General features: G+C 43.8%; 1 protein-coding gene across 4 annotated transcripts; it reads right to left on the bottom strand.

The window, feature by feature from the left end:
- Nucleotides 1–1,470: 1,470 nt before the first annotated feature.
- Nucleotides 1,471–26,252, bottom strand: frmpd1b (FERM and PDZ domain containing 1b). 4 transcript variants are annotated; one of them, XM_085424326.1, is made up of 18 exons: nucleotides 26,012–26,252; nucleotides 19,189–19,329; nucleotides 18,500–18,673; nucleotides 17,207–17,317; nucleotides 15,029–15,201; nucleotides 13,650–13,752; nucleotides 12,631–12,676; nucleotides 12,239–12,343; nucleotides 11,927–12,022; nucleotides 10,275–10,400; nucleotides 10,063–10,182; nucleotides 9,348–9,481; nucleotides 8,600–8,726; nucleotides 8,231–8,323; nucleotides 7,937–8,119; nucleotides 7,412–7,613; nucleotides 6,207–7,166; nucleotides 1,471–6,019 (listed from the first exon to the last, which is right to left on the bottom strand). In XM_085424326.1, the coding sequence occupies exons 4-18, from the start codon at nucleotides 17,311–17,313 to the stop codon at nucleotides 3,459–3,461; spliced, it is 5,136 nt and encodes a 1,711-aa protein (XP_085280452.1). In that variant the 5' UTR covers nucleotides 17,314–17,317; nucleotides 18,500–18,673; nucleotides 19,189–19,329; nucleotides 26,012–26,252; the 3' UTR covers nucleotides 1,471–3,458. The 4 variants fall into 4 exon arrangements, with proteins under 4 accessions (XP_085280452.1, XP_085280445.1, XP_085280463.1 ...); XM_085424319.1 differs by lacking the exon at nucleotides 18,500–18,673 and having other exon boundaries at nucleotides 1,472–6,019; XM_085424337.1 differs by lacking the exon at nucleotides 18,500–18,673 and having other exon boundaries at nucleotides 1,472–6,019; nucleotides 7,466–7,613.
- Between the last annotated feature and the right edge of the window lie 371 nt (nucleotides 26,253–26,623).

The raw sequence follows: 26,623 nt of genomic DNA, 5'->3' as shown, positions 1-26,623 counted from the left end.
TTCAAAAGTGTATCAAATAACGCTGTTTATCACTTTCCTGAAGCAAAAGTTTCTGGATCACTACGAAAATGAAATGTCACGTTAGTAATTGTGCTAAAATGTTTTAAATCTCAGTTAAAACCTGAATAAATACAGAAGTACTTCAGGAAAAATGAGCTGACTGTCATTTTTTCACCTAGAGAGAAGAAAGATTTTCCTTTACGTAACTGAGACACACATATGTTATGAAACAGTTTTTGTGTCTGTTTTGTGACCTCATTGCTCTGTACCTATGAGTCATACAATGATAATGTGTAAACTATTCGACCTGTTTTTCCCGTTTATTAATTATAATCCCTTCTTTGTAAGTGACAACACTTATGAAATGTGCGTAAGTGTTGTCAAGGATTTTTGTTTAAAAGAAATGACATCAAGTCAGCACTGTGAGACTGAGTTTTGGGTCAGCACAGAGTACCACTTTCTAGCTTGCTGTGTCAAGAAGTCTGACAGCAGATGATGATCAGATTAAGGACAATCTGACAGAGGGACTTTAGATCAAGAAGCGCTGAACTGCTGTTGCTTCAAAGCCTCTCAGCTCTCTTTGCACCACATCAAGTGTCCTTCTGACTGCTGTCTTAGATGAAATCTAACTTTTTTTTATGTGCAAATTTATCTAAAAATCCTTTTTAATCATAGTAGCAGAAATATTGCTTGAACTCTGCTAATTGGCTCTCCACATAGTTTGAAGACCAGTACCAAAAAAGCAAAAAGGGGAGGGGGTGGCCTCATGCATAGACAAACACTGCCATCTTGAAACTGTAGGAAATTAACACTGAAAAAACAATCCTACAATCTTCATTCGTTATTGTACTGTGCAGAAATCTTGAGCCACCCCTCATTTCTTTATACTATGCTTCCAATAAACCAGATTTGTTATATTGCTCTTGAGCAATCGTTTTCGGAAGCAGGGTGGGATCATCTTGATACAGAAGGGAGCAAAAGGCACCTAATAGCCAAATAATAGCTTTGCTATTTCTTCAAGAAGCCTGGAGAACCATTCCTGAACACTACTTAAAGAATTTACTCTACTAAGAGAGTTCACACTATGGTGAAGAATGAAGGTGGTCACACCAAATGTTGACTTTCAAGTTCACTAGAATTGTGCAAACTCAGTTTTTGCATTTTATGCTGTATGTTTCATGTATCTTTACATACATTTCAATAAATTGTTGCACCAATTTACAGTTTTCCTTGCAACATATAAAGAAATAAGGGGTGACCCAAGACTTTTGGAGTTGGAGCGTAAAGATGGTACAGAGGCTATGAGATTCATAAATATTAGTTTATCTGCTGAAGTGAAATATTCACCATGGGGTTGAATATCGGTGTGCAGTGATATCTCTTATGATCTCATAAATAACACTCGATATTTGTGAATGGAGCTTCATGAATTGCTTGTTGGTAAATGAAAGTACACACAGTTCCCAAATATTCAAGACAGCATTATTAAGGTCAGTGTTTCATTTATTCCCAAACAATACATTTCTTGGTACACTAACTTCATGTTTTATGTGGGGATGGAAAAGTGGCTGCTTCTGTAGAAACACAGTGGACTCTCTGACTATGAAATGCTGTTCATACAATGTTCCCGTACAGGAAAGAGTTGGTGACACAGGCACTCTTTACTGATGGAGCCAGCCTAATGAACAACAGGAGACCCTCCTGAGACACAACGTCTTGACGTTAGCATGGTGATGGCTGCACAACTACCTTAACAAAATTTCCCTCAGTCATCAGTCTGGAAGATTAAATACACTACCTTTCCCCTCACCAGCTGTTTCTCAGCACTTAAGCAGTCTTTATTTCAGCTAATCCCCTTATCATATTTGAATAAGCAACCGCTGACTGATTTGGCTTAATTAGCTTCCTGTTGTTTGTAGGTGGCTCGAGTAAATCCTTCAAATCGGATGGCGTCATGTGATATGGAGGAGCTGATAAGTGAACACTGTACATCAGCAAACCGATTGAGCAACGTAGTCCTTTTACTGAAAGTTCACAGACATCAGTATAGACAGAAGTCTTTATATTGACAAAATGCTAATGCCATGCAACCTTGCAAAATGTTGCATTCCTTAATGCAGAAAGTTTTCCAGAAACAAGACAAAAACCAACATTCCAAACAAAGAAAGCATCCATTATATTCAAGCAAACATAATGCAGCTGCTGTTTGTTTTTAATGTTAGCGCAAAAAACAACAGAGTATGTGGGGGGGTTGAGGGGTTTATGTTTGCATAGCCATAAACTAAAGTAGGGACAGAATAGGACACAGAGATATAAATGTATATCTACAGTTCTGACCCCAGCATTGACCATCAGCCCATCCATCAGTCAGTACTCAGTTAATAAAGTGGTGCACCCAAAGACGAAACATTGGCAGGGAACAGTTGTGGCTCAGTGTTTTAAGACTTTGGATCTTTGCTACATCTGGATAGAGTTTAACAGTCACTCTTGTGCCTCGTCAAAAAAAAAAAAAAAACTACATAAATAAGGTCCCCTGTTTGGGTGGACCTCACCCACACATTCCCAGAAAATATATACTGTATGTAGTGTCCTTTGGATGAAAACTAGAGTAATATTATAATACTGCATACGATTGGGTAATGGGGTTATATCCAGGAAGCATTCACACAAAGTCAGGTATGGACCGGGAAGGGGCAGAAAAACAGTTTACACAAGGGTACATGTCTCAAAAAAAGGTGCAATCTGTAACAGTCAAAAGTGCTCTCCCTGCTGTGTAATGGTATAGTTGTGACTGTAATGTTGAAAAACTAAATCCTTACAAAGGTGCAAAACCTGCACATATAAAACAAATCAGTTTATTACTATATTTCGCAAGTGAGATACAGAATAGTTCCTGTAGTTTGTCAGTAAATGTACCGTAATCATAAACGTAGAAAATGACAATTTACAGATTACACCTTGTGGAGTGGAGCAATATTTAAAGCAGCAAAAAGATAACGTAATACTGTCTCAAAGGGGAGGGGAAAAAAAAAAAGTTCCAGTGACATCCATAGTTCTTTTTTTCCTCACCAGAGACCTGCCAGTCACAGATCATGGTGCAAATATTGTAAAAATAAATACATAAATACATACATGGGTAATTCATCATTACATACATACACATATTGTATCATAAAATAAGAGAATTATGAGATAATTATAAAATTCATATGTACAAATGCATAGTCCGTATGCGTCCAAGGAGAGGTTTAGCAACGAAGTGACATCGCTTCGTTTTAGGGGTGTGTTTGGTGTTTGTGTTTCAATGTGGGTGTGTGTGTGATGTGTGTGCTGTGGTGTGGTGTGCATGGCACTTACTGTACAAGAACACAAGCGTTACACACCAGATAGCTCTGTGCTGCTTCTTCTTGTCTTCACCTCTAGAGTCAGTGCGTTATTAGTGGGTAAAAGTTCACAGATCAAAAGTTTAGAGGTACATGTCCGGGTGTGTCCGAGGGCTCTACCGTGGGTGTCCGGAAGAGCTGAGTGAGTGCGAATACAGACGAGATGAGCACAGTGCATCGTTTGGCTAGCAGCCTTACCCCGTCGCCCTCTCCCTGACCCTGTACGGTCCCATTGACGCCCCCGCTCCTACCCACTGCCCCAGCGCCAGTTCCAGCTGTCTCAACAGCCCCAACAAACTCCCGATACAGCCCCACTATCTCTTTCAGCTTGTCCATGGCCTCTTGGCCATCATTGTCCTCAACTTTTTGAACCAGATTTGTATTATGGCACATGTCACAACCAGTGCAAGGGTTTGTTTGCAGACAGGCTGCCGACAGCTGTACCAGGGCACTAAAACTATTGGATAAAGAACGCAGGGCTTCATCGGGCGCCCAGCCTACCCGCGTGGCTCGTTGACATCCAGATGCTAACCGTCGAGCCTCAGCCTGAAGAAGACTCCTCTCGGCCTCTGTCATGGTAGCAGGTGTCATCCTATTACACTTTAGGCTTGCTTCTGGGGCAGGGCTGTCTTCGGTTCCATTATGATTTAGATCAGGCCCTACTTTTAACTTTGTGCTATCTTGCTTTGCATCTTGGCATGATGTTTGCTCTGTTTGCTCAGGTGCACCTCGTTCTAAGACCAGAAGAAGCTGATCTATATCGTGACGCAGAGAGGCAAAGCCGCCTTTCAGCCCACCATAATTCTTGTTAGTTAGGGAACGAAGCGAGCCGCCGAATGAGGTTGTGGGTGAAACTGGACACGAAACAAGAGGACTGAGTTCAGAAGAGGTCGTAGAGAAAGTAGACAGCGGGCGAGGGTTGTCCCTCAGCAGTGAAAGAATATTGGGTTTGAGAGAGGGTGTTGTTGTAGGAGATGGGGCAGGTGCCGGCTGGACAGGTTTGGGGCGTATGCGACGGGAGAACTCATAAACTGTGAGCTCATCATCAAAGCTAACGCCATCCTCTGTGTCTCCGCTGAAACAGTTGGCGTAAACAGTGCGGCAGCCACAAGCCTCCCGGTGTTGCTGTGGAGGAGTGCTGTCTGCCAGTGAGGAGGTCGGTGAGTCACCTCCAATCTCCATGCTGGACACACCTCCCAACCCGACTGCTGAGTGAGACCGCGATTGAGGCTGCTCTGATGAAACGCTGCTGCTACGTGCAATATTTTCTCTAAAACTTAGATTAGGGTGGGAGCCGTTTGTTCCACTGGCCTTTTTCATGTGTGCCGACAATTCTTGGGCCTCTTTGATTGTTGCTATGACAACTTCAGCTCCATCATCTAAAATGGTCCCTTTGATTCCTGATTTTGAGGGCACACTCTCTTTGTCCTTGACAGGAGTTTTGTTTAGGTCTGATAAGCCACTGGCTACAGACAAACCAGAGCCAAATCCAGATGTGTCGCCATTGATGGAACTAGTGGACGGATAGTCCAGAGTTCCTAATATCTCCTGGGAACGGGTCATGTACCAAGGAAGGGCCTGAATCTTCCCTCTCAGGGCTGAGGCAGGTAGCCTGCCTCCTAGACTGGAGGAGCTGGTTCTCAGGTCAGATCCTGAACCAGATCTTCCAGATTCTCTGCTTTCTAGGCCCCCTTTAGAATTGGTTGAGGTCAGCGAGGTGGTAACTGTAAGAGGTGCATCTGTATTTTTGGGTGAAAGGCTCTCGTGGCTCAGAGAGACCCTTCTAGGTCCTGACTGGATGCTCCCATTACGACTGCTCCAAGGGTGAATTCCATTTGGAGTACTGACGCCATCCTTACAGATCCCTTTGCTTGGATCAGTAGGAGAGACGGGAGAGCTGGCAGGTAGCGATAAGGGGTGAAGATTGCTTGGTGAAGTGGGTTTGGGAGGCACTGGAGGGGGTATTGTTAGCTTAGTTCCTGAATTAGAGCGAGTGATTGGGGTTAGGCTTGCTGGCGTCTTTGTTAGCAGGTCAGTTCCACTGGTTTTCCCCTCAGCTTCAGGAATTTGCGATTCATCAGGAATGTATTTTTCTTTTTTGGAAACAGCACGCGCTCCATTTTCTAGATCTTTACTTTGTTTTGTGCTGCTTTCCTGTCTTTTTGTCTTTTCTTCATCTTGTGATAGTGATTGCTTGCTATATCGCACTGCTGTGATCAAGGATGACGACATAGGCAATCCACCTGATGTGACCGACTTGAACTCCATGGTGTCCGGCTCCATTTCAAGGAGTTCCGACGACAAACGTCCAGAGGCATCTCCATTGCATTGGGCATATGATCTCCCATGCTGGGGAGACTTGGGAGGAATGATCTGAGGTTTGGGAGGCAGCTGTGGTTTCGGTGCCAATGGTGGTTTGACCTTAACATCAGGTTTCTGTGATGGCTTTGAAGGACTGCCTTGCTGGTTGTTGAGTTGATTCGAAGGGGCTTTAAGTGTATCCGCTTCTTTCTTGGCTTTATAGGATTGGCTTTTATTGGCAAGTGGAGATGACGGCTCTTTCCGCGAGACAGCTGGAAGACTGTTCCAGGTTCCACTCAAACGATTAGCATTGCGTCGGTCAGCCAGCTCTGCATCTGTGAGAGAATGAGAAAAATGAAATGAAAACAACAGAAAGACAGGTATTAATGGACCGACACACATCTTCTCACAATTGTCCCGTCTCCTTTCAACATATCGTAGTCACAGTGCTGTCACATGTCACCAGTACACAGATAAATATACCATCAAGGGACTAAGTTATCAAGCATGCTGTAAACAAACCTGAGAGATCAGGAACTGGAGGAGTAAATCTCTCTTGTGCATCGAAAAACTCATCCTCAGAGTCTGAGACATTGTCTTTGACCAAAAGATTCGGCTTGGGGTTGGGTGAAGGTGTCAGAAACATGCTGTCTTCATCCTTTGATAGGCGGTTCTCAGCCTTTCCTGCTTTGCTCCCAGGAATTGAACTTGTTCTTACTGGGACTTTGGGAGGGTTTTTTTTCTTTCTTTTAATAGGTGATCTTTGAAAGGGTATGCTGTCAATCATTCTCAAATCTCTTGAACTAGGAATCTTAGAAATACGTCTAAGTGTCTCAGCGCCCCGATCTTCCTCCTCTTCATCGTCATCATCGTCATCACTGGTAGCCCCAGGCGGGCTTGGTAGGAAGTCAGACTTGGAGAGGTCAGCAAAGCAGAGGCAAGAGTTGTCATTCCCACGGTAATTGAGGTTAGTGGGTCTACGTGGCCCTTGATGGCGTTTTGGCTCCAGGAGGTAGGGGTGGTGAACATCAAAACTCGGAACATCCTCGCCTACGTGCGGCCCGTGAAGGCGAGATTTGGATTTGCTGGCAGCACTGCTCTCCTCAAGTGCAGTGCTCAAGGAACTGCTGGACAAGCTGGAGAAGCTGCTGGTGACTCGCAGGTCAGTGTGGTACCAGGAAGAGTCCAGGTTCATTTCTTCATCCATAACACTGAATTTATGCAGACCACTTCCTGTTGCTCCTCCTTCATCTGGACTCTCATTTCCTTTACCTTCTGTTGTCACTATTATCCTCACTTCCTGTTTGCCTTTGTGCTCCTCTCTCTCTTTTCTTTCTTCCTCTCTCCTCTTCTCTTCCTCCTCTCTTCTCCTCTCTTCCCAGTCCTGACTTGCTGGGTCTGGGCGTTTGTAATTCTGAGAATCCATCGGGTCATCCTCGTCTGTTGAGTCGTCTGAGTCACTGCAGCAGCGAGACACATAACCTAATAAAACCCAGAAAGTGCACAAACACCAGACAAGCATTGCGAAAGCTGTGTTAGTGCATTCATAAAGGAGAATAATATTTAATTTTTGATAGTAAAAAAAAAAAAATGACATCTTATCTTTTTTTTTTTATCCGTATCCGTACTGGATGGTGACATAAATAAACATGTGAGGTGAAAAAAAGGCTATCAAAAAGGCCAAAGCCAGAAAGTCATACGTTTTAAGTGAAACAGTTTTTGCTCACTTGATAGGGATTCATAGCACACGCCCTCTATTACGGCGAACCTCCCACACACACCTTCTTCAGCAGGAATCCGGTGCACCCTCACTTTTGGGCGCCCCAGACGGAAGACGTTGACATTGGGATCCACCAGGAGTTTGCAGTAGCCTCCCAGCAGACACCCTAAGTCTTTGGCTGCCAGAGAGTCCATCAGTAAGGCAAATGGCTGAGAGGGGGAGGGTATTGCAGAAAAAAGGTAAAGTAGTAGTGTTTAAAGCCAAAGGGTAAGAGGGGGAAAGCGATGGAGTGGGAGAAAGAAGGAGAGACAGTCACCTTTGCATTCATGAATTAACATTATATATAGCTAGCCTTAGGCTGTATACTGTTATATATCACATGTATAGTAGAGAAAGAATGCTTGACCTATATTTAGTGTCATGTTCATGAATATAGTGTGGTGAATGAACATCTGTGCCACGTCTATATGTTTACGAATAATACAGCCTTGCAACTCGATGAACATGTATATCCCACCTAAGGCCCCCTCACCTTCATGTCATGCAGCGAGATGCGCAGCAAGCTGACTTTGTCCGACTCCGTGAGCAGCTCCACTCGGCTGATGCTGCTGAACTCGACCAGCGTAGAGATCACGTTGAGCTTGTGGTTGATGACCTGACTCATCCCATACTTGGCTCCCACCAGCAGCGTGACCAGCACTTCCCTGTCCTGAAGCTGGAAGGAGAAGGAAGAAAGGAAATAAGTGTTGCAGTCATTTTAATTGGTTGCAATTTCCATCGTTTAGCAAATGGATCCACCAATTTACATGAGGCCTTTAGCCCTTACCATCATTGTGGCTGTGTACGACCGTCCCCCATAAGAAATGAGCTCTCCCAGCTGAGTGAGGTAGGCCAAACGAGCCTGATTGGCAGATATTACCTATAACACCACAGAGAAGATATACAGTATGAGCAAGACAGACAAAAAAGGCGGTGGGTGGCATTACCCAAGCCTGATACTGACTATTCACCTTTTTAATTAGCCTCCTACTCAACATCTATTTTTCCTCCAAGCTGCTGTTCTTCCATATACCGCTTTAAACCTTAGGAAGATTAGCAGTCCTCATACATCTCAGCTAAAACGTAGCCTGAAGTCACTGCTGTCACTATGTGTCTCTTTACACCTCTCACATTTTCCTTCCACTTATCCATTTACCTTCTGGCGTGGCTCTAGCAGGGACTGGATCTTTTTGAGGTGGTAGCTAATGGCTTTCCTCAGGTCCTTCTCTCTCATGTTGCCCAGCAGCGTAGGAGAGATGAAGCTGTCCAAGCCGAACTCCTTCCTGTCAACGCCACATTTGCAGAGGCATGAAAGTACTCAGTGAATAAAATGTTACAAAGAAATGCATGAAAAGTGAAAAGAGGTTGTAATGTAAGGACAAAGATACACTTAATATCGGAAGTTAAATTCAGAAATTTCACTGAGCTTTATTTCTTTAAAAAAACAAACCAAAAAAAAAAAAAAACTACCAGTAGATATTACTAAACAGTCATAGTTCAGCTTTCAGCCCCATTAATTGCAAGTTGTCTTCACAATTATAACTTGTGGGATAAGTATAGAAATGTACAGATAACTGCTCTGTACTACAATATATACAATGTACAACAATGTATGACAACCAGGCCGCAATCCTTAGAAAAAATGGATGTTTGCTTTGCATTTTGAGACACTTCCACTCTCAAGTAATGGGGCAAATATCCTCCACACACCCACTAAACCTCTCCCATCACATTAATAGATTAGGCATTTAGTGAGCTGCCTCATCCTAGACAAATCACAGTAATTGCAGCAGTGAAAAAATGTCAAGGCCCTATTACTCAAAACCTATAATGAGAAGTACCACAATTACAGTGTCCTACTAGTGTGACCCCTAAACGGAAACTCTCCCACGCGTATGACTCACGTAATACTCTTGACTGAGGTTCTGGTCTGTCCACAACTATCTAGTCTCTCATGCATGTGCAGGGCTGCCAGGCGGAGTGCAGTGTTGCACTTCATCTCCACCGCGAAACGCTCCCGTAGCACATCGCCAACACTCTGCAGGCAGAAAGAATCACAGTTTTAGTATTACATAATACACACGCACCTTACAGTGACCTGATTTTTGTCCCAGCATACTCTGCATGTCAGACATTGCAAAGCACGTAGCTCATCAGCATATCTGTAAGTAAACCAGCGACCTGACACTGACAGGGAAAACACAATCGGCGAAGACAATGAAACAGTAAATTGGCATGACATAAGCGGCACTCTCCACTGCTTTAGTGAGCAACAAAAACACGCACAGGCCACATGTAACAATATCAAGACTTAGCATCATCAGAGCAAGTATGTAACTGCTTTGTACAAAAGAAGGACTAAAGAATGTGAGCAACGTGTTATAGGGATAAGGCCATGAAGCTATAAGGAGGGGCTGCATGTTGACTTCAGAGCTACTTTTGCAATATTTTCGAAGAATTTCAGAGCACACTCAGCATAAAGTGGGTACAAAGTTTTATTTTCTGTACATACGCAGAGAAAGGACCAAAGTCTAATTGCGAAATAATTCAGAGCAAAAGTCTCTGAAATAAACAATGCATGACCGTAATGGTGACAACAAATAAAGGAGCTTCTCTGACCTGTAAAAAGAAGTACTCAAAGGCAGAGGGGTCATCCTGCAGTAGGTCTCCTGGGTCTCTGGGGATGAAACAAACCCTGAACAGACACCTGTAATCGTGGGAGTCTTTCTTTTGCACCACCTGGTGAAGACAAAAGATAGAGGTGGAAAGTTGTAGCATTTAATCTTCATACATATCTACGAGATATCTCCACATGGATTCTTTTCCTTCACCCTCTGAATGAGCTCATCTTCATGCAGTAGCAGCAGTTTGGTGATGCTGTACTGTTGCTCTAGCACCAGGGCGAAGTACTCGATGGCCCGGATGGACAGCTTATCCTTCAGAGTCAGAACAATGTCCTGGAATGACAAAAAAACCAACACCTCTTAGACAAACATGTTTCGTCCCACTCCACTGAGGGCAAAGGGACAAAGCTGATTCCCTGTCTCAGATTTGCTTCAGCTGGGAAAACAAACAGAAATACAAAAGCTGCTGTAAAAATAATACCCTGCTCATAAAGACAGAAGCATGTACCTACTGATGGTGACTTACTGACCTTTTCATAATTTTCTTTTTCAGAAACAGTATCTCCCAATGAACTACAACTGTTATAGCCAACCCACACTGTGACACCTTTGGGGGAAATCATACCTTAGCTTCTGGTGCACTTAATTTCAAAATAGTCCCACCTGGTCCTACCAAGCATCTCACAGCTACATTCACCTGTGTGCTCAGTCTCGTGGTGGTTTTAAGAAACTGTGTGGGCTTTTTATTGGCTCATAAGAGGACCGTCTTGAGTCATTTCTTTATATGTTGCAAGGAAAATGGTAAGTAGGTGCAGCAATTTATTGTTATGTATGCAAACATACATGAAACATACCATATACAGGGCAACAATAGAGTTTATACAGTTCTAATGAGCTTGAAAGTCAGTATTTGGTGTGACCACCCTTATTCTTCACCATAGCCTGAAATCTCTTAGGTAGGCCTTCCTGTAATTTGTTTAAGTAGTCTTCAGTTCTCCAGGCTCCTTGAAAAACATTCAAAGCTGTTCTTTGGATGTTGGCTTCATTTTACTCAGTTTTCTGTCAAAATGATCCCTCACTGCTTCAATATTGTTGAGGTCCACGCTCTGGGGAGGCCATCCTTCTACTGAGACCATTTCTGATGAGGCTACAGTGAAGAGTAGATTAAGACCCTGTTTCCTCAGTTTCTTTAAGGGCACACTGCACACCATGGTGAGATATGCCTTGGTTTTGGCTAATTGTTTTTTTTGTTGGTGCAAAAATACTATTTTATGCCAGTCAAACTGTGTTATCTTCTCATAGATTGAAATTCAAATTTGAAATTGGTCTATTCCAAATTTTCTGTTGTGTGTAAAGACACAAGGACTAGACTGAATATGAGTGAAAAAGTCCAAAGGTAAACTTTGAAAGACCTTTATAAACCCAGAAGAACTATTTCTCAAGACTACGCTAAAAATAGCTGTTGTCAGGCTTCTTATTACTGGGGCACACTGCTGTTATGTAATAAAAATGTCAACCATGAATGATGTAGGCATCTCTTGGGTCACTTAGTTACTATATCTATCAAAAGATAAACAAGTCCATCAGGCCGATGAGCGAGCTACTTTCAGCTGTTCTCCTATTCACGAGGGCTTCCAGAGCAGGTAATTTTGCGTGTTTGATATGGCCATTTCTAACATAACCCTGGATGGATTTGCCCCATTCCTCCTGCCCCAGGATCACACCCCCTTTTGCTGGTTAGGCGAACGTGTAACGTACTATACGATGGAGCCACTCAATGAAGCCACCAAGTAAAAGCTCTAAATGCTCTTTTCGGGTAAAACTTTCTAACTAGGCCGGTAATCCTGTTTATTACATACCTTGACGGTGGTGTTGTTGTCGAACTTGAAAGCCTTGGTCTGTCCGTTCTCTAAATAGACTTTCAGAACATTGGGCAGGAAGAGAAGAGAGTTTCCCTGGTGGAAAGAAGTGAGAGATGTGGTCAGACATAATCGATATCAGATGAGAAAAGATCAAATATTAAATGATTGCAAGAAATGTTAGCCCATAAGCCCTAATGAAGAATATTTCATTATGTGGAAGACTGTGAATTGACTGCTGCTTGTAGCCTTACAGTAAATGCTTGTTTTTTGTTTGGCAGCCTCCTTCTGTATCAGATAAGGTTTTCTCACCTGAGTGTGCCCATTGACCACCACCTCCTCTGCAAAGCGCACTTTAACTGGATTACTCCTCAGACGAGCTCTCTTCTCTGCTGACATAATGGATGACTTGGGATTCTGTAGCACACACACACATCAGCACCATTACTGTACATGAAGGATGAAGCATGGGCTAAGACACACATGAGTAACACTGACGCCAGCAGGCTTTAAAATGCAAACATTCAGAGCTGTACTCAGACGGTCGATACATACATCACAGCACAATGTAAAGTGCTTAATCCAGTCAGAAGAGGCAAGCTAAGAGTCACATGCTTGGGAGCACACAGACAGCTTATGTTTAAATGAGCGATGGCATACAGACTGTGTAGTGAGGAGCTCATTAATGTCTTCTTTGTACTCACTGTCATGTGCCGCAGGATAGTCACATTGATACAATCCTCCAAGTTCCTGAACACAGAGAAGAAGCATTCATTCACACAGACGGAGGAGGGATCATAACCTTTCTGCTCAGCTATTAAGTCAGCATCTTCTGCTCTGACCTCTACCGCTAACTCACTAAGCCTTCTACACCCGCAGTCACACATGAATCAGCGTCAAAATCCCAGAAAACAACTGAAATAATTGTCATTGATTTCTTTAATGACTGTGAAAAACGAGAATAGAATTTATTTTGAATTTTCTCTAATTTACACATAATCGAAAGTACACATACAGGCTGAATTATATACATACAGTCCCTTAAATCTACAGTTTTCTAAGAAGGAGAATTTGAGATTTACACAAGCTGGAAAGATTTCTAAACAATCATCGATCATAAGTACAAATTATTGAGATGTGTCACCACTTTGTTCTGGAAGAAGACCCAAACTGTCCCTCTCAAACAAGAGGAAATTGGTGAGGATGTTCAGGAAAAACCCAAGACCCAAGGCTCAATCTTGAACTGATAACTGCTGAAACACCTTGAACTGAGAGGGTGGCGACCAAGAAAGAGGCAGCTTCCCACATAGACAAGCCAAACACTTCAAAAGTAGTTTTGGAAGGGAAACCAGATCATTTATATTAACTCTACCAAAAAGACTGGTCAAATATCCAGAATCATGCCAGAAGATTGTGGATTGATACCTAAAGCATCTCGTTGAAGTACAAGTTGCAGAAGGGACATTTAACCAAATATTAGTTGGGCTATATATTTGAGCCTGTGTGGATACCACTGATCCTGTGTGATTTAGAAAAATGGAAAATAAATTCGATTTTTTGCACCCAATTCTTGCTTTCAAAAGTCTTTAAAGGCATTAATTCAACCCTGGAAAAAGAAAAGTTCAAATAAAATATTAAAAGCCCCAAATTACCCTGAGATTCATGCCCATGATGAGTGCATGGAAACTTCTGACCACAACTGTAGATAGATGGATCTCCTCACCTTAAGACATTTTCCACCTGCTCTTCACTCAAATCCTCCATCGCTGTATCATTAATCTGCAGCACCTGGTCCCCTGGGAATAGTATCCCATCTGCAGGACTTCCTAAACACACGCATTCCCATCAACACACACACACAGATGCACAAATTCACACAATGAAAAGAGTGAGTGCTTGCATAAAACAAAAAAAACCCACAGCTGCGTACGTGGAGACAAAGGGAAACACACACACACACACACACACACACACACACACACACACACACACACACACACACACACACACACACACAGAATGACACACGTGCTTGTTCAATATGGCTGACTCAACAGCGTTCGGCTGAGCTCTCCGGGACGTGAAGGGTTAAGGTTATTCTGGGTGTCTTCCAGCCCGGCTCGGCTCTGCTTTCTGTAGCTATTTATACTCATTTGTCTTCAGGCAAGCGAGCACGACTGAGGCACAGCAGTTTCAGCTTACTCTAACACACAAGCACACAGACACGCTGAGCATCTGTGCACGTAAACACATGCACCCACAAATTTTCACACACCCAGTCTGCCTGGCAAAGCCCCGTCTGTCCCTGATTTGTGACCCACTGAAGGCAAGCCGTACAGCATGGCAAGCTTTTGCACATAAACACACACACCCAAAAGCCAAAGTCCCCTCCTGTTAAGCTTTCATAATAGCGATTCCTCCTCTTCCTCTTTCTACCCTACTTCATCATCCTTCACTTTCCTTCAGCATCTACCAACATGGCCTCTCTGACTATTCCCAATCCCTAAGTGTCACCAACTGTTCATCCCCTCTCTACTTTCTGTACACTTTCACGCTCATTACTTTGCTTTCTTTAGCCATGTTTGCACTTTGGTTGTGTATTTCCCTCTGGGTCTTCCTGCTGGCATCTTCTCTCTCAATTAAATCTTGTCTTCTGTTATCACTTCACTCTCCCTATCTCATTCGTCTCTCCTTTTCCTTGGCAGCAGCTACAGCGCTAGTGGCAGGGTGGGACCCTCCTCACTGCATTTATCAGCTTATTTTACAGGATAGACATAAAGTAATGGATCAGCATCTCTCCCTCTCTCCCCCCTGCACTCTGTCTCTCTTTATCAGTCTCTCTATCCCCCATCAAAGTTGCATAAATGAAAAGTGATTGAATTTAGAAAGGATGAGCAGGTGGCTCTGTTGTTTTCGTGGCTTCTCTGGCACCGTGCCCCGGGGCCTGAATGCCAGGAATGTGTGTGTGCGTGTTATGTGTGTGTGAGAGAGATAGAGAGAGAGTGGTAAAGTGTAAATATGCTTGCTGCATGCAGCGAAAATTGCATAAAGCAGGTGGCAATTTGGTAACGCTAACTCACAGCCACTGCACGGCCGATGTACCTGTGGCGATGTCCCTGACCAGCAGGGGTGCGTTTGTGGTGAGGGTGAAGCCATGTCCAGTGCTGCTGTCCAGGACCGGGTCCCTGGTAATCTGCAATGTCAGCTTGGCCTGGAAGTTCTGATTGGACAGACTGTTGGAGCGCTGCGACCTCCCATCGCCTAGCAACCGCTCTCTGAGGAAGTCAGACAGGGTGATGGGTTATCCAACTGGAGGCGACGACAGCCATGAAGAGATACTATGTATTCAAGTAGTGTATTCAAAGAGGAGAAAGTTTACTCTTTGCTCTTCCAGATCACGTTTCTTATTTGTTCCACAGTGACTGCTGATTAAAACGTAGCACAGAAATCCTGTAAAGCGAACCTTCTCTGCGGTGTCACACAGTATTTCCGGCTCCACAGTTCAGACAGCTTGTATATATTTTAGGCCATATGCAGCCTCTCATTTCACTCACTGTCTGAAGACAACTTATTTTAGCTTCTCTACAGTTAAGTCAACTTTCTTCTGATTGGCTGTTCCTCACAAAAGTGGGATTGCTACACCCACACCGAGAGCTGCAGTAGAAAGAAACTTTCTAAAATCGAGTGTTTTGATCATTCAGGTCAGGAATACTCTCTATTTAACCTCTTTATTTAGAAACTTGTCTAAATGAACATTAACCATCATAAGAGGATATATATAACCAAAGATAATGGAAAAGCATGCTAAGTTCACTTTACTGGTGTAAAATAACAGCATTTATTCAAGTCACAATAACTACTGTGGTGTACATTTACCTTGAACCTTTAACCTTGAACATTTTCAAGGCAATGGAAGGTCAAAATGAACCAAAGTGAATCTCAAAATGATATAGAATTCAAGGTGACATGTTGTTGTCTGTTCACTATTATTAAATACACTTAATTTATAACTAATTAGAGAAAAGTATCATATAATCACCTTTCAGAAGCTGTATCTGTTATTAACACTAATTAAATGACACCAACTGATTAACATACATCCTTGGCTTGAATGCACCCTGGAAATAGGTTTACTTTTGAATGAAAAAATGTCTGACGTTTTCACAAAGGCACATCAGACATTGACACTTTTATTGAATCGGTTTAGGTTTTGGTGTGATCTGTGCGTTTTACAACCTCAACATGATTAACAAAAACAGGCCGGGAGAATATTGTGAAAGATCATTTGCACCAACTTGATAGATCTTCGCTGTGTTTTGGTAACTAAGACCCCGTCACAGGGCAAAGGTCTCTCTGGCAGGCCTTCAACACCCTCTTTATGCAAAGCTTCAACACAAGTCATATGAGAAGGCTGGGGAGGACTAAAGCAAATAAATATATGAGATCATTTGTTCTGTCAGCTGTTGGATTGCTAAACAAGCTGCAGGCCAGGGTAGTACACAGTTTTTAACTGCGGACTTTCAGTGCATTTGCAGCTCTCTTCATGATTGCATTTAATGTATGCTTGTCGTTTATTTATGATGTGCGATGACAGTGATGACAACTATTTGTGAACCGAAATTCCCCTCGGGGACGATTACGAATATGCTTCTCGCCAGGAATTCCCAGGAGGAAGTTTACTGGGATTTCTCAGCAACGCGTTCATTGCTGAGAATGAGTCTTAGCGGACAGCCAAATATGAAGGATTCTTGAAAACATATTTGTGGTTTGCTGTGGGACAAGTTTGTGTATGAGAGAGGGACAGTCAGGCAGTTCGGGTTTGAATATGTACTTAGCTATGTGGCTCAGTGTGTGGGTGTAGGGAGGAGGTTTGGTTTGTGTTTGTGTCTTAGTGCGTCCATAACAGGTTGAGAAAGGCAGCTTCTTCTTCAGTTTTTGCCTCTTTTTGTTTTCCACGTGCTGTTTACCCTTTTTTTTAGCTATTGCTAACTCACAATGAGTCAGTAAATTTCCTCAGCATGCTGAACAAATACACACCTGCACTTCCCACATTTTTCATTTTTGTGTCACTCAAGAATCTGGCACCAGGCTTAGACGTGCTTAAAGTTCCTCTTCCACTCTTTACACATTGTTTAGTTGTTTTTAGCATATAAGCATATTTTTTTAAAACTCTGTCATACTCAGTTTCTTCCCATCAAAATCCACCCTCTAAACACCTTTGCACTGATTTCACCACAAAAACATCTTCCCCCTCAGCTCAGACTCCTTTTAATTCCGTACCTGCTAAGAGACTCTCGAGTGCGTCGTATTATTGTCCCCACCACCTGCTGCACCCGACTGGCCCTCCGAGCCGGAGACCTGCTCCTGCATCGCTCCTGCTCCTCCATTTATCTGAAGCGACAAAGAGAGAAAAGTGCATGAACACGCAGAGGAACAGGGAAACGTGGGAGGAAGATGAAAGGATTTGGTTGGAATAAATGAAACTGAGCTCAGAGCTCAGTTCTGTCTTTTTTGGACTGTGCAATCAGTGCGAGAATTGTGCTCCAGCTACATTTGCATCTAGGCCCTTTTTTATATGCACCGCATGCAGCCTGCCTCGAACACTATGAATAATCAGATGTGTGAGCAGAAAGCAAAAAAAAAAAAAGGCTGTGAGAGAAAGGGGTGGAGTTTAGTCAGCATGAGCAGCAAAACATGGCGAAATGACCTGATTCTCAAAAACAACAACAACTGCATCATCACACAATAAAAGGACTCACAAGTATGCCCCAGTATGAACGTTCACAACACCACCACTCTGCAGCTGTACATTTTCTGCTGAGCTTGCCCCTTAAACAAGGCAGTGGTGAGGACATAAAGAGCGATGGAGGGCTCATTTTAACCCTGGGGAGTTCGACTGAACGCAAACCAAATCTCAAGACTTACTACGCCCCTCAAAAGGGTTTTGTTTCTTTCAGCCAATCAATACTCTGCAGCTGGAAGAGGCTTGTAGAGCGCCTGATAATTACTTGACAGCCTTTATTTGCGGCATGAAGGGGAATTAAGTTATGCTGAGTTTTGTTTTCAGCAGATACTCCCTCGTGATATACTTCATCTGCTGTTTGTGGCCATGCTGGGCGGTTTCACCCACTGAAAGAGGGAAAACAAAGGGGAAAATTTGGCAGGGACGGGAAAAGCAGTGACCTAGATCTGATCTGTTTGGCTAACGATGATGAATGCCCTCCTGAAACTTAATGATCCATACCTTGGCCTGGGGGAAACCAATCCAAGTGCTCGGTCTGACCGGCCTTCGGAAATATGGATCAAACTGCTGCATGCCAACAGTTCTGTGAAGAGCTTAAAAGAGGCAGGGCTCTGGCCGTCTGCCACACTTGTTCCTAGCATTTTAAAAACATGCCTGTGTCCAATAAATGAGGAAGGATGAGTCATTAAAGTAGGAATTACCTCACAGTACTTCTGAGTTATGTAAAAACAATGCATGTTGTGCTGTAAACGGTAGATATTAAGCACTACTACTGTGTGTAAAAGTACATCTATGGGATAGAATTTGTCTTTTTCTTCACATTCACCCACCTCTGCTTCAGTGTCTCTGCTGAATGGAGGCCAGCGCTGACTAGCCCTCCTTAATGGTAGTAAAACATGCAGTGTAGGTTTGTCCTTTAAGAGGATTAGAGGTACTCGCTCTGCACAAGCCCGCACTGGTCAGGGTGTCACTTTAGCACCTCCTGCTTATCCGGATAGAGCCAGCTAAACATGGATGAAGAAGACTGAGTGAGAGTAGGTAGTAGACAAATGCACACGAGGAACCAAGTGCACTTAGTATTACATCTGCTCCCCCTTTGATCACTGGAAGAAACATTCACTATGTGTTAAACGTGCAGGTGTATGGATGGGCAAATACGTGCACGTTCAAGTGCTGGGTGAGATGATTCTTCCTCTCTTCTGTCTGTCATTTTCTCCCTCTTTCTCTCACCTTCATTGCCCTTGCAGAGTCAGGTAGTCATCTCCAGTGACAGTCTCTGTGGGCAGCACTTTTTATATACATACTGTACACAACCTAAGCACTGGAGCAACGAGTTTACTATCTTGGCCATCATCAACTGCAGCTCACATTTGCAGCTTTACTAGTAAAGCTAGTCTAGCAGATCCAAGAGGAAATACACTGTGACTGCACTTCCCTCATAGTTCTCGAAAAAAGGAGAGAAAGCAAACAGCCCGGTGTTTCACATTTTCACTGAAGACTCAGAGAGTGCGTGACTCACCGTGATGTAGCTTGTCTCTTCAAGACTCCGGAACAAACATACCCCCTCGCCCTCTGAGACATCAGCTCTGGGTAGGTTGAAAAGAGGTGGAGAGGGGTTGTTGCGATCATCAGGGCCGATGCCAATCTGGAGCTACACCACCTGTGCAGAGCAGAACACTATCAGGAAAACCTGTCAAAACACATCCACGTGACAAGTTTATAATTAGAATGAAGCAGGAAACAACCGGTTTCTGGGACTGATTAACCTCTATTAGCTCAATTTTTTAACCTGTTCATTAAAAGAAAGTGAATTCTAATCAAGTAGTCAGTATACTTTCTTGTTAACACATAAGTGTGTCAGGCAAAGCAGATGTGAGCATGAAACAAGTATCTGGTTGTGGTTTTCCAAAAAGGCTCCTCCTCTAGTCCCAGAGGCTCTCTCGCTCTCATCCACTGCTCCTCCACAGCCTCAAAAGCTCATGGCGATGGAGAGAGGAGGCACTCCATCTCCGTCTGGTTGTCTAAATTAAAATTTCATACAGCCCAGTTCAGTTAACAGTTCAGTTAACTGGGTGTGCTCTAAAAGCAGAGAGGACAGCCTGTGAATCCCGATGAGCTGGAGAGAGAACCACTGCCAGGCAAACAGCGATCTTGGCCAATATTAAAAGGGGACAAGTCTTTCATGTGAACATCAGGGCAGATATGTTGGAAACCTAAGCCAGACTCTGGTTTTCAGTGGAAATGAAGGGCTTTGATGTGTACAAGGAGAAATTTGAATTAGGAGAAAACACTGGATAAACATTCTTGCTCTCATCTAAGGAAACCACTTTATTCTGCACTTGAATGTTGATCTATGATGTAAACGCTCATTCTTTGTTGCTTTCTTCTACAAGAGGGAGCAGAAATCAAGGAGCTGATAGTCCCATCATGTAGCTCCTCCATCGGGCCCTGTGTCCCACACACAGAGCTCTTTCACGAGGCCCATGTGTCCCTCAGACAAGGCAGAGGAGGACCTGGACCCACACAGACTGCAGGGCACATGAATAATGTATGGGGCTAATGCAGCTAGCTCAGCCTCCAACCGCCTCCTTCTGCCACTTTGCCAACACAGGCCAGGAGAAGAAGAGTGAGCACAGAAGGAGAGAGGGCGAATGGGGGTTGGAAGCAGGGGGAGAAAGGAGCGCGGGGGGTGTGGCTCTAAGGGGGCTGAGAAAAGGGGCAGGGATACAGAAAGAGAATTGGTCAGGGCAAAGAAAAGAAAGAAAGGACAGGATATTGAAGAGGGAAAAGAAAAGGGGGAGAGTTTTAAAAAGGGTGAAGAGGGCAGCGCCAAAAGAAATGAAAGGAGAAAGCTGCTGGAGAGGACGGGGAAATAAAGAAGAAAAAGTGGAAGGTGACAGAGTCCGTTCATCAGGAGGAGCGGGCGAAAGGGTGGTCAAGTGAAGGCGAGGTTTTTTACCACCGTTTGAGAGCAAACAGTGAGACAGAAGGAGCTGTTAACAAACAGATAGACAACACTCAGACCTGTAGCGTTGGTAGAACCCTCCTCTCTGACTGTGAGAGATCGCTTCAGTTTTCTCAATATGTGCCAGCATCTTCATTTTTTATCCAAACCCAGCACAGTGGAAGACGGTGACGGGTCTGCTCCTTAATCTCTCTCTGAATCAATAGTGAATCTTAAATGCCATCCTGCACTGTCACGTCCTGAAATCCCCGAGCTCACCATGCAAACAACTCATCAGTAAGCCTCAGAGCCTGCCTGGCCTTTCACTCAGTCTCCCTCCTCTTTTTCCCTTCACCTTCTCACCCCTACACCAGCCTTCACTTTACATGGCGAACGTAGAAGAATGCTGTTAGGTAATAAAGTCTGTCTTCCCTCTTTTTTTCTCTCTCTTTTGTCTGTGTCTGATTTCTCTAAGACAATCCCTCCCCCGTCTGCTCATTTTCCTCACACAATGTCTCTCTGTCGCTGACAAAACAGCCAGTTATTTAATCCCAGTTTGAGGACGCATGCAGTTCATAGAATTGGGCTTCTGGACTCTATCCTCAGGGGGGCTGAGAGGTGGTACTGAACGGGCAGTTCCTGTGCAGTCAGCTGAAGAGAAAATGGTTTTAAGCCCAATTAGCACTGCTGGGCTAAACCACGTCGGTACAGAAAAACCTGAACGTGGCACAGAGAAGTCGCATCAGGGCATGAATCCACTGACTCGACAACAGATTTTATTTAGAAAGGACCAGTTGGGTGTTTTGGACATCTTGTTCCCAATCTGTCCCGTGCACACATACGCACCCCAACCCCCTTCCCAAGCCGAGCACGACACGCCGAATACAGCTGCACCGCATGAGGTGCAGGACAGCGGCAGCAGGGGTTGGTTCAGCAACTCCACATTTCATTTTGGCTCACAGTTGTTGCCAATAAAGTTGGACACAGACTTCAGGGAACATTCAGTCCAACAGCAGCACGCTTGGCAGAAAATACTGCGTGTTTCAATACTTGGAGGACTGGAGGAGGTGGTGGTGGTGGTGTTTGGGGGGGGGGGGGGGGATTTAATGTGAGACAGCTGAAATGATTCAGATTTCATAAATGCAAAGTTGTAAACGTGAAGAACAACAAGCAGAGCAGACAACACAACCCCCCAGAGTCAGTCAGAGTGCAGGATTTGTTCTTTGTCTTTTACTTAGTGCAACAAGATACTTTACTCCAGGGGTGCCCAATCCCGGTCCTCGAGAGCTACCGTCCTGCAGCTTTTAGATGCATCCTTGTTCCCACACACCCGAATCAAATGAATGGCTTGTTATCAGGCCTTTGCCAAACACGATGGCATGCTGAAGAGGTAATCAAACCATTTGATTCAGCTGTGTTGGATTAGGGATGCATCTAAAAGCTGCAGGATAGTAGCTCTCGAGGACTGGGATTGGGCAGCCCTGCTTTACTCATACTGAAGGACTTTAAAAATAAAGTAAATAAATGCTTGACTGCTTATATATAAGGTGGGGAAACGCTCACAATGTGTTCTTAGAAAGTCAAAAAAAGTTGATTATTTCATTAAATTTGCTAATGAATGTCTAAATAAAAAGACGCTTTTGAGTGCTCACTGTAGCTCTATGCGTGTAAGTAAGGAACTGTAAGTCGCTTCGTGTAAGAAGCTCAATATGTGGATGTTGTATAACCACAGAACTTAAAATGGACCGTGTCTAAAATAATGTTCAACTTTGGTTAAAGTAATTAAAAAGCGACTCCATGATGAATCATCAGATGCTTTTCATTAACTCTTTTCTCCATAAAGACGACATTTGACGACCTTCCCCGCACCCTTAATGACAGCTTTTGACACCTCAGTATATATCAATAAAGCTGTGGTTTGACTGCCATTAGGACAGTTTCCGGCCTTTTCCGAGGTTAGCTGCAGAGGTAGAGACCACCCTCACTAATTTCTGATACACACCCAGTAATTTTCTTCTATAAGCAGGCCTGAAATATGACAGAAGCTGCTCAGTTCAGAAAAGCATTTCAAGTGTTGCTCTTAATAGACTTTCAGGGGGTAAAGAGTTAAAGCGTGTGTATTTATATGGTATTACACATACATACATAGATTGGAAGAGGTTTTTAGAGGTGCTTTGATATCCAGTAAAAGGATACAAAGTAGCAGGAGGCAGAGATCAAACCACCAAACCTGTGAGATGTCCCTACATAGTCTTGTATTTTTAGCCAGATTGGCTGTGGCTCCGTGGGCACCATGATGTGTATGTCTACAAATATTACCACAGAATTTGGGGGAGACTCTTGAGGCGCATGGATGATGAATCCAGCTGACTCTGGAGAATCTCTGACTTTTTGTTTAGGGCTACCATGAGGCTGATGCTTTCTTGTGCCCATTAAATATTTAGATTCAACATCCACTAAGCATGCCAGCATAAAATGCTGTACAAAATTTCCAGGTGATGGTCTGCCATAAAATTAAGTAGAAACATCACCAAAGCTAGCTGTAGGGGTTTTTGTTGACTTTCTATTGGTGGAGGTTGCGTGTTTTCCTTATATGATGCGGCATGTGGCAGTGGTCCATGCTATGCAATTGCAAAGAATAAGAAGGAATAAAATCACTGATAAGGTCGATTTTAAAAGGAACAGCTTGTTTGCTTGTTTAACTTCACGGCATGTTGTGTTTTGCTGGTTGTTTGTTACTGCAACCTGTCTTCCAGACATAATCCCATCTTCTGTTTCTCATTCCGTCTGTCAGCTCATTCCATTAGCATTATGGAGACCGAGCTCACCGTGCACCGCTTGTTTCATTCCCCCTTTCATCAGCGACCTGGCAAGGCTTGAGCTCCCCTGTGCACTATTAAATAATGGGTACGTTGTGTTGTGTCACAGATCTATATCAATGGTTCTCATGGTTCTAAAGAGAAGGAAACATGCAGACAGACATAAAAAGAGAGGAGATGTCTGATGTCTGAGGAAAGCTTTTGGATATACCAGGGTGATAGATGTAGCAAGTCTGGAATTTCTGCAACACTTTTTTTCTTTTGCTGTCTGAGTCAATTTCCTTCAAGTCGGTGATCCGGAACACAATACAAGTCTTATCTTTAAGTAAAAGCAATAAGAGTTCAGTCTGTTTGCTACAAGCTATAATAATGCCCGGGTTCTGTAATAACGCAGATACAGCAGGCTTTCAATATTTCATATCACAGCTAAGAACAGAAAACCTGATTATTAGGAGCCGATGATTTGCTTGGGCTTTTAAGGAAAATTCTTTTCATTCTCAAAGTCTTTTGCTATATGTTCACAGAAATGGGGGGTTGGCCTACATTAAGATACCACTGCCAGTCAGTGGTGGCATCACCAGAGAGCTGTCACATGAATGAGGTCACGTCTCCTGTTTCCTCTGGCGACAGCTCTAGGAAGAAACAGGTGTAAAATACTCAATAATAAACCCATGATGCATGGATATAGTCCTTCATATATCCACCAGAAACAGCCTCTACAATCACATTAGGCAACCCGTGACTACTAATTAGCGGAAATCTTCCTCTTTATAATAACATGAACTGAAGATGAATTCTTGAGCAGGTCGTACTGGTCAGCGTATTGGGAGCAGGAGCAGCCAAACACCAGCTCAGCAGCAGCACAGTCTGCCCCGGAGACATGGAGCTGAGACTAAAGATGAAGAGAGAGGGAGAGGATGGTAGACTGGCTCTGGTTAACCCTTGTGTGGTGTTCGTATTTTTGTTACTCAGCCAGTGTTCATGGGTCTGGTGGACCCGCTAGAGTTTTGGCTTTCCAAATTAACACTATCAAACAATTTTATGTTAAATTACTCAACAGATGTTTACTTCATCCCAATTACAAGACATATGAACAGCAAACATGGTTAATTTTTTCCCTTTACCTTTGTTAGATCACATTTATGAATTAATGTGCTTCTCGTTTTTCTTTTATATAAAATGTTATAAATAAATCAGTTATAATCAAGTGGAGTGAGTGGAAAGACACAACACATTTACACGTGAAAAAATAATTAATTGTTTAATTTTTCTTTTGAAAAAAACTGAACACGGGTCTCACAGACCCGAACACCATACAAGGGTTAAGTGGGGCAGAGAAGCAGTCAGCAGAGAAGATCGAGGATAATGCAGCCAAGTCTTTCCTGATGTGCAAGTTCTGCCCGTCGCTTTTCTTCTCTGGCGGAGTGACCTCAGAGCAGCAATTCCCATCACATGCTTCAGCATACATCCCTGAGTCATAGCACAAAGCCTGCAGCGCTGGCAGGAGCGCAGGCGGCGTGCTCACATGTATACACGCTGAGTGAAAGCAGCTTTATGTTTAGGATCCGCCAAAACGCCATACGGACCGCAAACAGAAGCATGAAAAGAAGATATCAATGAGAAGATAGCAATGAGTGGAAGCTGCATTACTACACACGTCTGGGTCGCAACAAAGCGGTCACATTAAATCACGCCATGCGTTAAACGGAGGGCCCCAGAACAAGCGAAACGCATTGTTCCGGTCTAGTTATGTTGCGCTTGTCATGCCCGACACGGCACGGGAGCGTGAGAGAGAAATAGAGCAGGGAGAGCGGTGCATGGCCAAAGGACACGAGCGAAGAAAAAATCGGAAGAGACGATTGTCTCAGGCTGGCTGCACATCGCCTACGCCCATTCATAGTGTGCGTGTTTTACTACCCAGACTCCTGGCATCCCCCCTACCCACCCACCCCCCTCCTCCTCTGATCAGCCAGGATTTCGTCCGTGCATTTCCCATCTGTAGCTAGTGACGGTGATTTCACTGCGCACACGACAGCGTGGATTTCCAATACCGATGCATAACACATGCGTTTGAGAATATGGTGAATTATAGACCGAGCACTATTTTGTTGAGATTTTGCTATAACTGTATATTATATTGTGTTGATATAATATTAATATACTGGGGGTTGTGAGATTTAACCTCAGCGCCTCTCTCACAAACCCATCATGAATGCCCCTAAAAGCATCGATATCTGCCATCTCACAGGCCAGACACTAACTTTGATCAGCCATGCCCCTCAATCCAGGGGGCTAAACAAAGAGAGAAGAAGAAGAAACGTCACTCTTTTGTTGTTTCCCTTACAGCGTAATCTTAATCGGATTTAAATCTCCGCCACCTCCGTCAAATATAGGGTCCCGGGTGTAGCCCGCGGGTGATGGGAAAGTGACCACGAGTTAAATTATTCATATTCAGATGATAATCGGTGCAAATGGCAGGGCTGTCTGAACGCAAGGTGCCGGTCGGCGCCTGCGTAACCAGCCGGGCGCTCCTGTCCTTCATCAGACAGCAAACGCCGCGAAATAAGTAAAGGACTCACCTCGTGGTTGATCGGGAGACCGGGAGTCTAAGGAGGGGGGGATTGGTGGTTAGGCTTCCCCCCTCTTTTCTACTAAAAGACGAGAGATTTTATACGAGACGAAATCCGTTTCTCGAAAATATCCTCCCGCGCCAGATGATGATGGTGATGTGGTGTGCGGGGGGTTTGGCTAAAAGCTGGATGCTGTCATCGTACTGGGACTGCTCCCTGCCTAATCCTCGGCCCTGAGCTCAGAAATAACCCACCCCCTCTCTCTGCTCGTCTCTCTCTCTCTCTCTCTCTCTCTCTCTCTCTCTCTCTCGCTTTCTCTCCTTCTCCACCCCCTCGCTGCCTCCATCGCTGTCTGTCCGGGAGGACCCCCCCCCCCCCCCCCCTCTACCCGATCATCCCACCCCTTCTCCACAAGGTCAGTTAGTTACAGCAAATGAGTTATTATAGTCATTGTAGTCAGTAAGGATTCATTTGGGCGTTTCTGATAAGTTCTTCGGTTAGTATGTTAAGTGAAGAAGTTATAGAGCAAATCAAAACCATAAAATTAGATTTACTGTCAAATAAATCAACATATAATAATAATAATAATAATAATAATAATAATAATAATAATAGTGTGTG

This window comes from Rhamphochromis longiceps, linkage group LG2 (assembly GCF_057381845.1).
Source record: "Rhamphochromis longiceps isolate RC_006_pf linkage group LG2, R_longiceps_female_GT1.1, whole genome shotgun sequence".
Lineage (NCBI taxonomy): Eukaryota > Metazoa > Chordata > Actinopteri > Cichliformes > Cichlidae > Rhamphochromis > Rhamphochromis longiceps.
The sequence above is the reverse complement of the archived record's forward strand: the minus strand, read 5'-3'. Positions and strand labels throughout refer to the sequence as shown.

What these genes read in the sequence shown, in the direction of transcription:
- frmpd1b (XM_085424326.1), bottom strand. Translation starts at nt 17,313, where the DNA reads ATGGAGGAGCAGGAGCGATGCAGGAGCAGGTCTCCGGCTCGGAGGGCC. An exon ending in ACCTCAGTCAAGAGTATTAC is followed by an intron (nt 8,727 to 9,347) that starts GTGAGTCATACG and finishes TGGCGTTGACAG; the next exon opens with GAAGGAGTTCGGCTTGGACA. An exon ending in TGCTAGAGCCACGCCAGAAG is followed by an intron (nt 8,324 to 8,599) that starts GTAAATGGATAA and finishes GTGGTGTTATAG; the next exon opens with GTAATATCTGCCAATCAGGC.